Below are 14,094 nucleotides of genomic sequence, written 5' to 3'. Positions count from 1 at the left end.
AGTGAGAGCACTCTCAGGCCCCAGGAATACAGAAACGAACAGACTGTGGTTCCTACCCAGAGGACCTCACACTTGAACTGGAGAGACTTATTGTACAGCCACGTGCCCTCACGCACCACTGCTCCAGCCTGAGGGGGGAGGAGACGGGATCTCTATTAGTTTGCTAGGGCTGCCAGAGCAAAGCACAACAGATGGGGGGTTTCCACAACAGAAGTGGGTTCTCCCACAGCTCTGGAGGCTGGAAGTCCAAGATCAAGGTGTCAGCAGCTGTGGTTCCTTCTGAAGCCTCCGTCCATGGCCCGTAGATGGACGTCTTCTCCCCCATCTTCACACATTCCCTCCGTGAGTATCTGTGTCCTCATTTCTTCTTCTTATAAGGACGCCAGTCCTATTGGATTAGGACCCACCTGCATGACCTCGTTTAACCTTAATCACCTCTTTCTGGGCCTTGTCTACAACCGTAGGCACGTTCTGAAGTGCTGGGGTACCAGTAGTCATGGCTGTAGACCCTGGGGCCGTAGACTGGGGCCAGACCACCTGGCTTGAAATCTTGGCTCTATGCCTGTGTTACCTTGCCCAAGTGACCTATCTTCTCTGTGCGCTACAGCTAGGAGTGGTCACCTGTCACTGAGTCTAGGCACAGGCAGTGTGGAACTGTGGGAGGGGTCAAATAGGGGAGTGTCCTGATTAGACATGCAAAGGTTGCCTCTGAGATGGGATCAGACAGGAGCCTGTGGTCTTTGTCTAGGTTAGATATGATGAGGGTGTGCCTGGCATGGGGAGGTGGGGACTTTGAAGACAAGAGAATTTGAAAGGTCTTGAAACTCATAAGAAATATTGCAAGTTATCCCTTCCTAAAATTGTATAACAAAAATTTTCAAATACAGGAAATTTAAACATTAAGATGGAAAAAATTGTATAATAAATACCCATGGACACACCCCCTCAATTGAAAAATAAGGATTTTGCTTTGTTTGCTTCATTACCTGTCTTCCCATCCCTCTATCCATCCATCAACCCACTTTATTTTTTGACTCGTTTCAATGTATGTGCAGAACGAGGACACTTTACCCCTAAACACAGCAGCATGCTTGTCATTAACTAGATGAACCATGATATGTAAGTAAAATTAACTTGCTGATCCTGTCTTCCTTTAAAGTTTTTGATGGTTTGTCCTGCGTAGATTTTTTTTGCATTAATATTGATTTTTTAAACAATACTATGTTAAATTAGAATTTATCTTGATCATAGATTTTTGGCAATTTCGCATTCATGTGGAATGCCTCACTCGCCTTGCCCTAGTCCCTGCCCTGCCCGGAAGTCATGACTGGAGTTTATAAATAAATAACCACGTCTGTAAGGAGGGAATGAGTGCTCCTTACTCCTGTTTTTTGTTCCTTTGGGATTTGTCTTTTCTCTGCCAACAATGGACTCAACTTTGATGACTTTTTAGAAACAATTTCTGCCCCAGGGTAGGAGAAGGGAGCATTTCAACCCAGGGGGATTTGAGGTCCTACAGGAGTGGGGAAAGGGGGGCTGGAGGTCCTGCTCAGGGCCCGGAGCTCACACAGCTGGACAGACCCCCACTCCGCCCCCATGAGAACCCAGGAAATTAAGTCCTAAACATTTATGACTCAGTGGTTACACACACAGCAGGTGATAAAAAGAGCCATTTAAGTACAATCAACAAGAAGAAAAAAGATAAAAATTTCAGAGTCCACAAACTCCCAGCCTTGTAATTACGTTTCAGCTGTAACTGAAACTCGTGTTTCCTCCTCTTGCTAACAAAAAATACATTCCATAATTTGTGATTATGCTTCTAGCTGCACTGTTTATGAGCTCACATGGGTGAACATTTCCAGAGGGCCTGCTGCGGGCCCTGTGTCCGACTGGGCAACATCACACGTTCTCTTCCTGCAGAGCCACCAGGAGGCCAAGATGCAGATCCAGGCTTCAAGCCCCTCCGGTCATGGGCCCAGGTCTGGTCTGGTCTGGGCTCCTTTAGGAGGGAAAGACACAGCTATTAACACTCAGTCTATAGATCAGACAGCTGAGGCTGACAGGGTTTCAATCCCTCACCTGGGGCCGGCGTGTTGGTCACACTCCGTGGACTAGCCAGCTCCCTAGCCAGCTGTCTGCACAGCACAGAGCACAGATGTCCCTGGAGTCCAAAGACAGCTCAAGGGCCACCTGGGGTAGGTTCCCAGCCAGGCGCTTTGCTTGTCCCCCTCTGTCTCTGGCAAATTCTCACACGGTCTTAATTAATATGGTTGTACAAAGTCAAAATCCCAGAATTTTTACTACTTCACAGCCACTAGGATGGCTATTTATTTAAAAAAAAAAAAAAAAAGGAAAAGAACAAGTGATGGTGAGGATGTAGGGAAATTGGAACCCTCATCCGTGGCTGGTGGGGATGCAACATGGTGCAGCCACCATGGAGAACAGTTTGGCAGCTCCTCAGAAAGAGAGCATAGAATCACCGTACGACCCAGCACTTGCGCTCCTGGGTAGATACCCACAAGAACGGAACACAAATTCTCAGACAGGTACATGTGCCTGCATGTTCACAGTAGCACCATTCACAAAAACAAAAGAGTGAAAACAAGGCAAATCAGTGGGTGAATGGATAAACAAATTGTGATGTGTCCACGTAATACGATATTCTTCAGCCATCAAAGGAGTGAAGTACTGATACATGGTGCAAAAGGGATGAACCTCGAAAATACACTAAGTGAAAGAATGCAGACATAAATTATTCATTTATATGAAATATTATATGATTGAAATTCATTTATATGAAACATCCAGAAAGGGCAAATCTATGGAGACAGAGTGTAGAGTGGTGGTTGCCACGGGCTGTGGCAGGGGAGAGTGGGGAGAAACTGCTTCATGGGCACAGGAGGTCACTTGGGCGTGATGGAGATGCTTTGGAACTAGACAGAGGCGGTGGTGGCACAACGTTGTGAATGTACTCGATGACACGAAATTGTTCAGTTTAAAATGGTTAACTTTATGTCATGTGAATTTTATCACAGTGAAATTTTTAAAATCCCAGGAATGTCCCCTAACACATACAAGACAGGTCACTATGGTGCCTGCGAAGCCCAGTGGCCTTTTCCAGAGGCCCTGCACAGTCTTCAGCTCCCTGCTGACCTGTCCAGGCTGGAACCTTGTCCCTACAAAGATAGAACCTGTGACCTGTCACTTCCTTATTAGCAATAATAAATATTCGGTTGACTTAGACACTGTGCTTTGCAATCAGGCGATGACAGACATACTCAGCAATGACAGTGACGGCCAGTTGGCTCATTCTCATGGCCTGAAAAGCGCTCTCTCCTTCTCTCCTTCTGGCAAGCACTGCTCTGTCCATGGTAGTGCAAGCGGTGCCACCTCCTCTGGGAAGCCCACCATCCGCCCGGTGTCTCAGGATCCCATTATCTCTACCTTGCCCAACCTCTGGACACCTTTGGAGGAGTCTGCTTGTGTGGGCCCCCCACCTAGGCACCGGTGCCCTCCATCATAGTCTTGTTCGCACTTTGTGCCCATGGTGTGTCATGGCACCGGGCACAGTGAAGACCAGTTCAGACCGACAGAGAGGGCCCTGTGACCCTGGGGATAACTGTGTGACTGAGCGGAAAGAGGCACCTTGTCTTGGAGTCCAGGTGTGGGCCGGACTTGGCTGGGCAGGGCCCCTGGAAAAAGTCCCTGGGCTTGGCAGGCACCGTGGTCATATGTCTCCTTAGGAACTTTTGGAACTGTGCGTACGAACAATGAGTGTTTGTTTTCTGGGGCAATGGTTTATTTTTTTCCATCTGATTATCTCAGGAGTTGATGTTCTAACCAAAGGTGAAGAACTCGGCTTGTGAACCTAGGTGATCGCGGCTGGATGAACCCACTGGATGAACCCGCAAAATTGAACTCCTGTGGTCAGTTCAAACAGCTTCAAAGGTAGAAAAATGTTTAACTTACTAGTGATTTTAAACTGTTCACCCTGGGATCCAAAAGCTGGGTTTCTGGAAAAAACAAGTAATGACATTCTTTTCACTTATCCAAAAAGTTTATTGATGGGATTTTATTTATATAGAAAATGTTACAAATTTTGAAAAGGCTATATGTACACGTGGTAAAACATTAAAATGATATAAGCAGATAATGCTTTTATACTATGAAGAATTAAGTTTTCTTAGGGTTTTTTTGTAGATACTTCTATCAGTTAAGGATACTCATTGCTATTAGTAGTTTAAGTTCTTCCTGTATCGTAAAGGACATACTGAGTACTATCAAATGCACTTTCTGAAATTATTGGGATGATATGATTTTTCTCTCTTAGTCAATTAACCTAGTAACTGATATTTATATTTATTGTCTGTTAACCACCCTTGAGCTCCAGGGTGAAGCATGGTGCATCACCACTACTGGGTGAGGGTTGCCTCCATGTTGTTCAGGATTTTTGTACTGAAGCCCATGAGTGAGAGGGGCATTAGAAGGTTGCTGCAGCAATTAGGAGAGACCACCAAGGCTTCATTCCTCCCACAAGGTCTTCTGAAATTTGCCTCCCATTCTGCGATTCCTGTTTCACTTGTTGGTTTCATCATCTTTTAATCCTGCTTCCCTGGAAACCCAAATGATTCTGATTGCTCCATAACCAGAACTGTTTGCAGCATCCTCTATCTGCTGATACCATGAGTTCAGTGAATACACAAAGTTTATTATGTGCTGTCATGTTTGTGGACACAAATAGCTCTTGTAGCATTTGCACAAGAGTGGATGCATACTGGGAGGAGGGGAAGGAAATATTTATCCCACATGAGGCTGACACAACCTACCAAGTCATTTCAGAAGGTCCATTGGAATCCAAGCAAGTACACCATTGGCACAATTTTGAATCGCAAGATCTCGCTCCACGTCCTGGATTCATGATTTAATTGCTTGGGCAAGACCCTTCTCCACCCTGAACTTCTGTTTCCACATCTGTAAAGCGGGACTAAAATAATCCCGGCATTGATTATCTCGCAGAGATTTTGTGAGGATTAGTTAAGAGAGATGTGAAAGAGCTTGTAAACTGCCCGCTGCAGCACAGGTGTTAGCGGTTAGTTACCAGGGAAGAGAAACTCTGGGATGGAGCAGAAAGCAGCAGCATGAGGAACCCCCTTTCCTCCCCCCACGCTGTGAAGTCTGCAGACGTTCTTCTGCTTCGGGGCACAGTGGAGGGCTGGGCTTCCTGCACGGTGGGATGTGTATGGGTCAGAAATAGCATCCCCGTACCTCGCCCCAGTCCTCATCGGCGGCCTTGCTGAGGAGCCTCACCTGTCCCCTCGTCTCTGCGTTGGGGCCGAGCGCTGGTCACTGCCCTCTCAGAAGACCTGGACTCCAGGGCTGGTCCCCCAGTAATGCTTGAGCAAGGCAAAGCCTCGTTAAAGTGAAGACTTTGGATTCTAAACCTTGATGATCTAAATTCGAATCCCAGCTCTGCTAGTAATTAGTGATAAATCCCTGAACGTTTGCTTAGTCTTTCTGTGCCCCAATGTGCTCGCTTGTAAAATAAGGATCATGACAGCACTTAGAAGGCTGCTGGGCGGGCTGGACTGTTTAATGCAAAACAAGTGCTCAGAACAGGAAAGGTTAGTTCTCCCTGACTGAGTTTAGCTCTTGCTGTGTGCGTGGTGTGTGTGTGCACGTGTGTGTGTGTTCTGTGTGCCCCTCTCTGTGCAGTCCCAGTTGAGAAACCACTCTAGAATTTAGCTCAGGTCCTAAATGGGTGGCTGTCTTTTCCCACATCCATCCTGTTCCATTTTGGCTCTCCATCCTGGCCTCGTGAACTCTTGGTTCCAAACTGGCCTGGGTGCCTGGAGATCCCTAAGTGACATGTAAGGGAAGGGGAGTAAAGGAGGAAGACAGTGGTTCATATAGTCTTCAAAGGACACAGAGGCTGAGAGAGGCAGGCCGTGAAGGGGTCTTGTGGTTGCAATAAGGTCTTAATTCAGTTATGGTCAATTTCCCTCGTGGGCAGATGAGGAAACAGATCCAGGGATGCCCAGGGTCACACACTTCTTTTTTTTTTTTAATTGAGTTATAGTCAGTTCACAATGTGGTGTCAAATTCCAGTGTAGAGCACAATTTTTCAGTTATACATGAACATACATATATTCATTGTCACATTCTTTTTCACCGTGAGCCACCACAGGATCTTGTATGTACTTCCCTGTGCTATACTGTATAATTTTGTTTGTCTATTCTACATATACCTGTCAGTATTGACAAATTTCAAACTCCCAGTCTGTCCCTTCCCACTGCCCTCCCTTCTGGCAACCACAAGTTTGTATTCTATGTCTATGAGTCTGTTTCTGTTTTGTATTTATGTTCATTTGTCTTTTTCTTTCTCTCTTCTTCTTCTTCTTTTTTTTTTTTAGATTCCACATATGAGCAATCTCATATTGTATTTTTCTTTCTCTTTCTGGCTTACTTCACTTAGAATAATATTCTCTAGGGACATCTATGTTGCTGCAAATGGTGCTATGTTGTTGGTTTTTTATGGCTGAATAGTATTCCATTGTATAAATATACCACATCTTCTTTATCCAGTCTAAGTCTAATTCATCAAGTCCTGTTGATTCCATTGTCTTCATATTTTCCAAAGAAGGACAGAGTTTAGAGAAAGGTACGACTATATCTGCTATGAGAGCTTACGAAAGACGGTTCTTAACTTCCTAGCACATGTTCCAGGGGTATAACTCAGTTTTTATTTGTGTGGGTATTTGTTTGGACCCTTTAGCCCCCTTGCCTTGACAAGGGCAAGATCCTGACTCCTTTGTATTCAGGCTTGGCACATTGCCTGAACACAGCGGGTGTAGATCCTGGCCAACACAAGGATATTGGGGCGAGGAGCCCACCTCCTCCAAGGCCAGGAGAGAATGTCCACAGACTTGCACTTGCCTCACCACTCCCCCACCAAGCACAAGGCCCAGCCACAAAACCTAGATACTGCCTGGTTACCCTGAAATGGCAAGATCAAGTTTTGCCCTACTGAGAAGAATGGGGGCTTGAGAACTAAGTTACCGATACATAACCTTGCCTTTATTATTTTTTTTAACACTCCAGATTGTGACCTGTGAAATTAGAATCTGATACACAAATCACCCTGAGCAACACTGCCTCCCCACAAATGAGCAATTCTCTCAGCCAGTGGAAGTCAGGACAGGCTTTCCAGAAAAGGAGCCACTCGGGTTAACAATATAAAAGGATGAGAGTATCAGACTGATGGTGGTGCCTCTTGCATCACTGAGTCCCTGACAACCTGTTCACCTGTACTGATATCTGAGCCTCATGCCCCTTTGATTGTTATTTATTTGATTTTCAACATTGATTGCTAGGGACCGAGAAGAAAGGTAAGCCATGTATACTGACGAGGACACTGTTCTCCTCATAACTATGTAGCTACTTCACTTAATTGTACTATAATTACCTGTTTATGTATCACTGTCTTCAACCTCAATACTGTCTGGGTCTGAGTCATATCTGCACCCTACGCATTTAGAACTGAGCTCTGAAGTACATGACGAGCCCGCCAGTACGCAAGTGAGCAGAACAGAGACGCGGGGTTGGGGCGCCCTTCAGGCACACGTCTTCCTAGGACAGTCAGTGCCGCGCCCCTTCACGTGAGGTGCTCCCTGCTGTGGATCGAAGGGGTGCAAAGATCATGCCTTCTGTCACTTCCCCCTTGCAGAGCAAGGCCACTTGCATTGCGTAGGAGTGGTACTGGGGACATTTTATTCCCAAGCAATGACTTGCCTATCACCACTGGGATAGATCGCAACCAGCTGGACCAGGCCTTGGGGTGAATAGGCAGGTGATGGTCATATTAGGCTTAATGAGAAAATCATTGTAGTGGAGTATGTTTAAAGGAAGATGAAAGCATACAGTTTCCATGAGGGTTATGTTTTCAAAAGCAATAAGATAGGCTGTGGGTTTAGTTGAGTAAATTATGTTGTCAGTAATGATCAGATGACACACTAATCTTTACACGTTGGATGTATTTTCTATACTTCTCAGTCGGGAACACAGACAAGCAGAACTTACTGAACAAGACCTTTAGTATCCTCGTGACTTGCATCTGTCTTCATTTCTGCTGAGATGAGATGGTGTCTTCAATTCTGGAGACCCATGGCGGAGCTCTTAGGTGGGGGTAGCCATGGATATAGGAACCATAACTTTAACTGATTTTCTGTTGCAGCCTTGGGTCTCATTCTTTGCCATAGTGAGCCTCATTATGATATGGAAAACATCTGAATATTGGCATTTCAGAGCAGCAGAAGACCTGCTCATCTTTCTTCACAGTAGCTAATGTATAACATGCTGTTGTGATCAGTAGTTGTAGGAAGCCACTTGCATTCACTGAGCCTCAATTTCTACCTCTGTAAACTGGGGAGTGTATCATGACCCTACTCAACGATGCCCAGAGAAGGCACCAAAAAGAGGCAGAAAAATATCAGAATTCCTGGGGCTTTCTATTTTACTTTTTCTGGGGATCATCTTCCAGCTTCCCACGTCTGTCCTTTTTGGTGTTCAGGTTTACAGCCACTTCTCTCCTCAGTACGTCTCGGTAGGGCTCTATTACCCCAGAGATTCCACAAGTGTGCCACAAACTGAGCATGGTTGTGTGCCTCACTCCCTCCATGGGGAGGCTGCTCCCAAGGGAGGGACCATATGGCTTCCAGCCCACAACCCAGCGCATCACCTGCACCTGACATTCACCTGCTTGGCCTTGAATCAATAGATGGATAAATAGATGCATTCATGCATTGTATTTCTAATAGCTTTCTCCTCCTGGAGAAAGCCAGAGTTGCCAAACAATGACAGTAGGAATTTCATGCTCCATGACAATCTCCCAAGGAAGTAACAGAGGGCAGGTGAGATAGTTGAGACCTACTGCGTTTTACCAATGAGACATCCACCCACTCAGGCTGGTGTCAGGCAGCCCCGGGAACTTTCAGGCCAGAGGGGTGGAAAGGGTTGGCAAGAGATGAGTATCTCTTCCTGCAGAAGGACTGAAAGAGAAAAAAAATACAGAGAGGAGGGAAGTGCACACACAGTTTAAACGTCTTCTGCTTCTGTAGAGTTTTAAAAAATTTGAAATTTTGTTTCCCCCATAATCCATAGTTTCTCTGGCCAGGCATAAACTTGACATTGTTCGGAGTGACAACAATGAGCCAGTATAATTTTCAGACCCCCAATCCTTGAATTTCTCTCAGCAGGAATGAGTTGGGGCTCACAGATGACACCGACTTCTACTGTAGACATCCTCCTTACTAACTCCTCACTACCTGTTAAAAAATGTCCATCTTGTTAACAATAGGGAGGCGTCTGCTCTGATCAGTCCCCTTGCCCCATAGAAAAGCCTCATGTCACCTTTCAAGTGACACCTTTGAGATATATGTGCCACATCATGGGTGGACAAGGTGGTTCAGGCCCACTTGGTCTTTGGGCAAATTTCTCCTCTTTACTCCCTTTACTACCCATTGATCTTGGGCTTGTGGCCTTTCCAGAGAGAGGCAGGCATTCTTTGGTGGAGAATTTGTCTACTGTCTCCTGCAGGGCCTTCTCATGGGCAGGACAGGAATCAGCCTGAATTCATGCAGCCATCACCCCCTGGTCCATGTCCTGCCTCTCCTTCAAGGGCCTCTTGTCAGCAGAATCCTGATGGATGATCCTGCATGTGCAGTGATGGTGGCCTAGGCACAGCCAGGACCTCTTTTTGTACTGACAACCCAGGAAGATGGTATGGTCACAAAGAACCACAGGGAAAGGATACACAGGGGCTCAGAGGTGTCACTACCCAACTCAAGTTCACCAACCTTTCTAGATGCCCACTCTGTAGAAAGTACTCTGCTAGGTACCAGGAACATAACGATGACTAATACCCAGAATGTGCCCAAGCTCTCAATCTGTTAAGGGACATAGATGTGGAAGCCACCAATGGTGCTGGAAGGTAGAATGACAATAGCAGAACTGTCTGCAGGGGATAGAGGTTGCCCAGAAGGAGAAATGGTTTTTTTTTCTATTCAGGGAGGGTGGTTAGGGAAGACTCTAACACACAATGTTCTTTCTGAGCTGGGTTTTGAAGGGTGAGTAGGAGACTCATACAAGGAACAGGGCATTTCTAGGCAGAGGAAACATCATGGGTAAAGATCTGTATACCCAGCTTGTCTGAAGGCGTTCAAGTATTTTGAAGTGAAGGCAACCAGGGGGAACAAGAGCAGCTTAGAGGAGATACATGGCCAGCGGTATTTTTTATTTGAGTTTCTGTAACCTTCGGCCTCTTGATAGACTGATTGAACTGCTACTGAATTCTCACAGGCTGTTAGTTCAAGGGAGGTCAAACTTGCAGTGCCCATGATGTTTTGCCAACTATCAAGGCTTGGGGTGGGTGGATATTCCTCCTACTGGCTGTAGCTCCAGCCCCACCCCCTTCCCAGCACATAAACCCTCCAGCCTCGGTGCATCTCCACGGGCAGGACGGGGAGCCCCACACTCACAGGCGAAGAGCAGCGCACAAAGCGGCGAGGGAACTCGGAGGAGGGAGTCACAGAGGACAGTGGCCATGGACCTGATCCCAAGCTTTTCCTTAGAAACCTGGGTTCTCCTGGCTACCAGCCTGGTGCTGCTCTATCTGTGAGTAACTGTCCAGGTTCATATCATCTGTAACCTCAACTTGGGGGGCTCATCATGTCCCCTTTCTCTTATCTGTTTGAAGATCAAACTAAATGGAGGGGAAGTTGCTTTAGCAGTGAGTGCTACAAACACCAAAAGGGGTGATTGCTGATTTTAGCCAGATCTGTTGAAGGAGTTAAAACTCTCCCGAGTTCCTTTTATTGTAGTTAGGAGGGAACAACAACAACGATTTTTCTCCTGGGGATGATCTTTGGATTGACTCCCAGTTTGCGTGGACCTAGACTAAACTGGCATCCAGCAAAGGCAGGTTAAAAAAATTGGCCCCTGTGCAGTGAGGTCCTCACTCCCTTCCCAAACTCTAGGGACCCTGAGAGAGGAAGAAGTAAGTTGGGTTTTTGTCTTTCATTTTCTGGATTCTGTGTCTGCTGCAAAAGATCTCTAGAAGGACTGGCCCCTGGGTCACTCGGGAGGTCCTGCTCCCTTCCCTTCATCCCCAGGCGTCATTTACACAAGGCCCCTGGTCACCCAGACTTTGTGGGGCTGGAGACCGATCTCCCTTTTCTTCAGATTCAGTTCTTCCCTGTCTCTGTGCCCCATCCCTTGGCACTCTCTTCCTAAGACTCAATTCTTCTACCCTGTACTTTGTAGAGCTATCTACCCCAAAACAAGAAGTCTGTAGACCAGAGGTGACTTGGCAGAAATCTTGAAATTATTTTCATTTCTTTCATCTTTTCCTCCAGTCTCTGGGAGGGTTAGCATCAGCATAGAAATTAATTTTCCCCATGATATGAAATCTGCTCAGCCTGCAAAGACACAATTCCCAACATCTAATTTGGCTTTTAAATAGTTCTTCCCTGTAAGTACAGTGCAGGCCGATGAATCAGCCGTCTAGCGGATGGACTCTTTTCAATGGTGGGATCCCCAGCATCGTGGAGCAGGTTAGGAGAGGAGCTATTCCAGCAAATGGGTAGGGAAGGCTCCCTCCATGTCACATTTGACCTGTACCTCAACGTCACTTACATTAAGAGTAGGAAATATGACATGAACATAGACTAGATAAGCCTCATTTTAATTTTTGAAAGTAATGTTAGGAATTCAGATATTGTGGCAACATATTTTCTGTCTGATGACATTTCAAAATTAATTTATATGGTTTAATTTATTCTATGTAATATGAGATTTGTTATTGCCATAAGACTCTTCCTGTTTTTGAGGACAGATCCAAACTCCCAGCTGGGCTTGGCCAAGGTATCTCTGCTGATCCTTCAAGCACAAGTTCTTTTGTAATTTTTCAGGTTTATTTTATAGCATATTATAAGATTTTCTGGATTTATACAGAATACTTGGATCCTGTAAGACCTTAAAGTCTGACCTCCAAAGAAGAAGAGAGAAAGTTTTAATCCACCAATCTGGAACGTTTTATGGTTACTCATTTTATGTCTCACGATGCATCTTTTGCTGTCCACAGGAAGGTACCTAAAGTTTGGAATGCCCCCTGTTTTAGCTAAAAGTGCTTTGTAGGTCACGTTGAGCCCTTTATGCACAGCATACTTTTCAGCCATACCTCCCTAATGTGTACAGTGTTAGCCTTGGAGGCCTAGCAACTTGCGGTTAAAATGATTGCTGGCAGCCTCTTCCCTCTTCCTTCCTTCTCTTCTCCTCCACCCTGCCATCTCTCAGTAACACCAGAGCGAGAAGGCTTGCAGGGACCATGAACCTTGAGTTATTAGGTGTCACACATGATACATGAAAGATGAGTTGCAGCAGACCTGCCATAGGAAGCACCAACCTTAATGGGGTTTTGGGATAGTTGATACAGAGAGGCAATAAACTGACTGCTTTGTGGCTGAGCATCTTGAAAAAAAAATGAGTGTGCCTGGGGCACAAGTTTAGCAGGTGAGTTCACAGGTGGGAGGGCCAGATGCTACAAGGGGAGGAATGATCTGGAAATGGATTCCATAGTCATTGGTTCCTTTATAGTTTCATTCAGGGATAATAAGGGTCAATCACCTTTCTCTGTAGCTCAAGTCAATGAAATTGCCTGACGACATAGACTTGGATGTAGCTGGAAGGTGCTCACATTTCTATGTTGGTAATGGAAGCCTTGAGCACAGTTTCATTCTACAGAAATAAAAACATTATTGTTCTCCAAGGCCTGATTATGAAGATAGATTTAAGAAGAACCAGATCCTGAAATGGGGTCAGGGCGTAGAGGGAAAGAAAAGCATAAAAATCTTCAAGCAAACTATGCAACAATGTCACAGTAGGCTCCTAATACCTCTCTGTTATTGTGTGGATGCCGTTAAGCTACATCTCATTATTAGAACAGAAAAAAAATTCCCCTTTCTACCTAGGATGAGAATCTCCAGATTATCTCTGAGTCAAGTTAGTAAATAAACATGAGTGACTTCCCTGGAAGAATTCCAGCCTGAACCTCTCAGGAGCACTTAAATTCAAAATATTTATCAAGTATTCACTCTAGGATGGGGACCCTGAAGACTTTAGCTGCTTTTAGCTAGTCATCATTACCTTTTGTGAGTCTCACAGTGGAGGTGGGAAGGGAAATGATGAGTGAAAGTAATTATTGCTTTTGGAGTTGCTGTTTTTATTCATCACTTACACGTTACCTCTGTAGATTGACTGTGCCAGTTGCAAGTCAGTGACAGGCCAGCCTCAGGACGTAATCCACAATCCCTGTGACCTGATTTTCTCATTCTCTTCATAGATATGGGACTTATTCACATGGATTTTTTAAGAAGCTGGAGATTCCTGGGCCGAGACCTCTGCCTTATTTTGGAAACGTCCTGGCCTACCGAAAGGTGTGTGCTGTTTGAGCTCCCTCTTTTGCTTCTCTTATGGTTGCAAATCCCAGCTGAGTTCCATCATAAAAATGCCCCTTCTCAGGAGGTTCTGAAGTTTCACACTTTCCAGAAATGCATCGTAGGCCCCACTCAGCACGTGGCCAGTTTTCCCCCAGGCTCCATTATCAGCTGTTAGGAGCCTCAGGTTCTGTCTCAGGCAGACAGCCCAGCTCCCTGGCTGATTCAGCACAGGGCTTGAAGCTCCAACTTGTGAGCATCGTGAAGAGAATTTTCTTCAGATTTCAAGAAGGTACAGTCCCACTGCATTAGGAGAGAAGCCCGAAGGGCTTTCTGAGTCATGGCTCATCAAGCTGTTCCCAGTAGGGCCGGACTTTCCTGTCGGTAGTAGAACTCTTGGCACCCTTTCTTTCCCTCCCCCTGGATTGCTTGGACACTTCAGTTTCTAAGGCAGCCTGAGTATTCCATTTCAGGTAATTTGCACATAATTGGATTCTCTCAAGAACTGCTAACGCCTTAGGTTATATCCATGGCTCTACTCCACTTTAATACCCATGATATCTTTTCTGTTTTGAGAGATGGAACAAAATCTTTCTGCTTTACTTCT

General features: G+C 45.6%; 1 protein-coding gene across 3 annotated transcripts in view; it reads left to right on the top strand.

The window, feature by feature from the left end:
• Positions 1 to 10,485: 10,485 nt before the first annotated feature.
• LOC102505615 (cytochrome P450 3A29) overlaps positions 10,486 to 14,094 on the top strand; it is a 35,498-nt gene continuing 31,889 nt past the window's right edge. For all 3 annotated transcript variants that reach the window (XM_032459757.1, XM_032459756.1, XM_032459758.1), the window contains exons 1-2: positions 10,486 to 10,668; positions 13,394 to 13,487. In XM_032459757.1, the coding sequence (XP_032315648.1) occupies positions 10,598 to 10,668; positions 13,394 to 13,487 (165 nt within the window). In that variant the 5' untranslated portion in view covers positions 10,486 to 10,597. The remainder of the gene's footprint in view (positions 10,669 to 13,393; positions 13,488 to 14,094) is intronic.

The sequence above is a fragment of the Camelus ferus genome, chromosome 18 (assembly GCF_009834535.1).
Source record: "Camelus ferus isolate YT-003-E chromosome 18, BCGSAC_Cfer_1.0, whole genome shotgun sequence".
Taxonomy (NCBI): domain Eukaryota; kingdom Metazoa; phylum Chordata; class Mammalia; order Artiodactyla; family Camelidae; genus Camelus; species Camelus ferus.
Note: the sequence above shows the minus strand (reverse complement) of the source record. Positions and strands in the feature narration are given on the sequence as shown.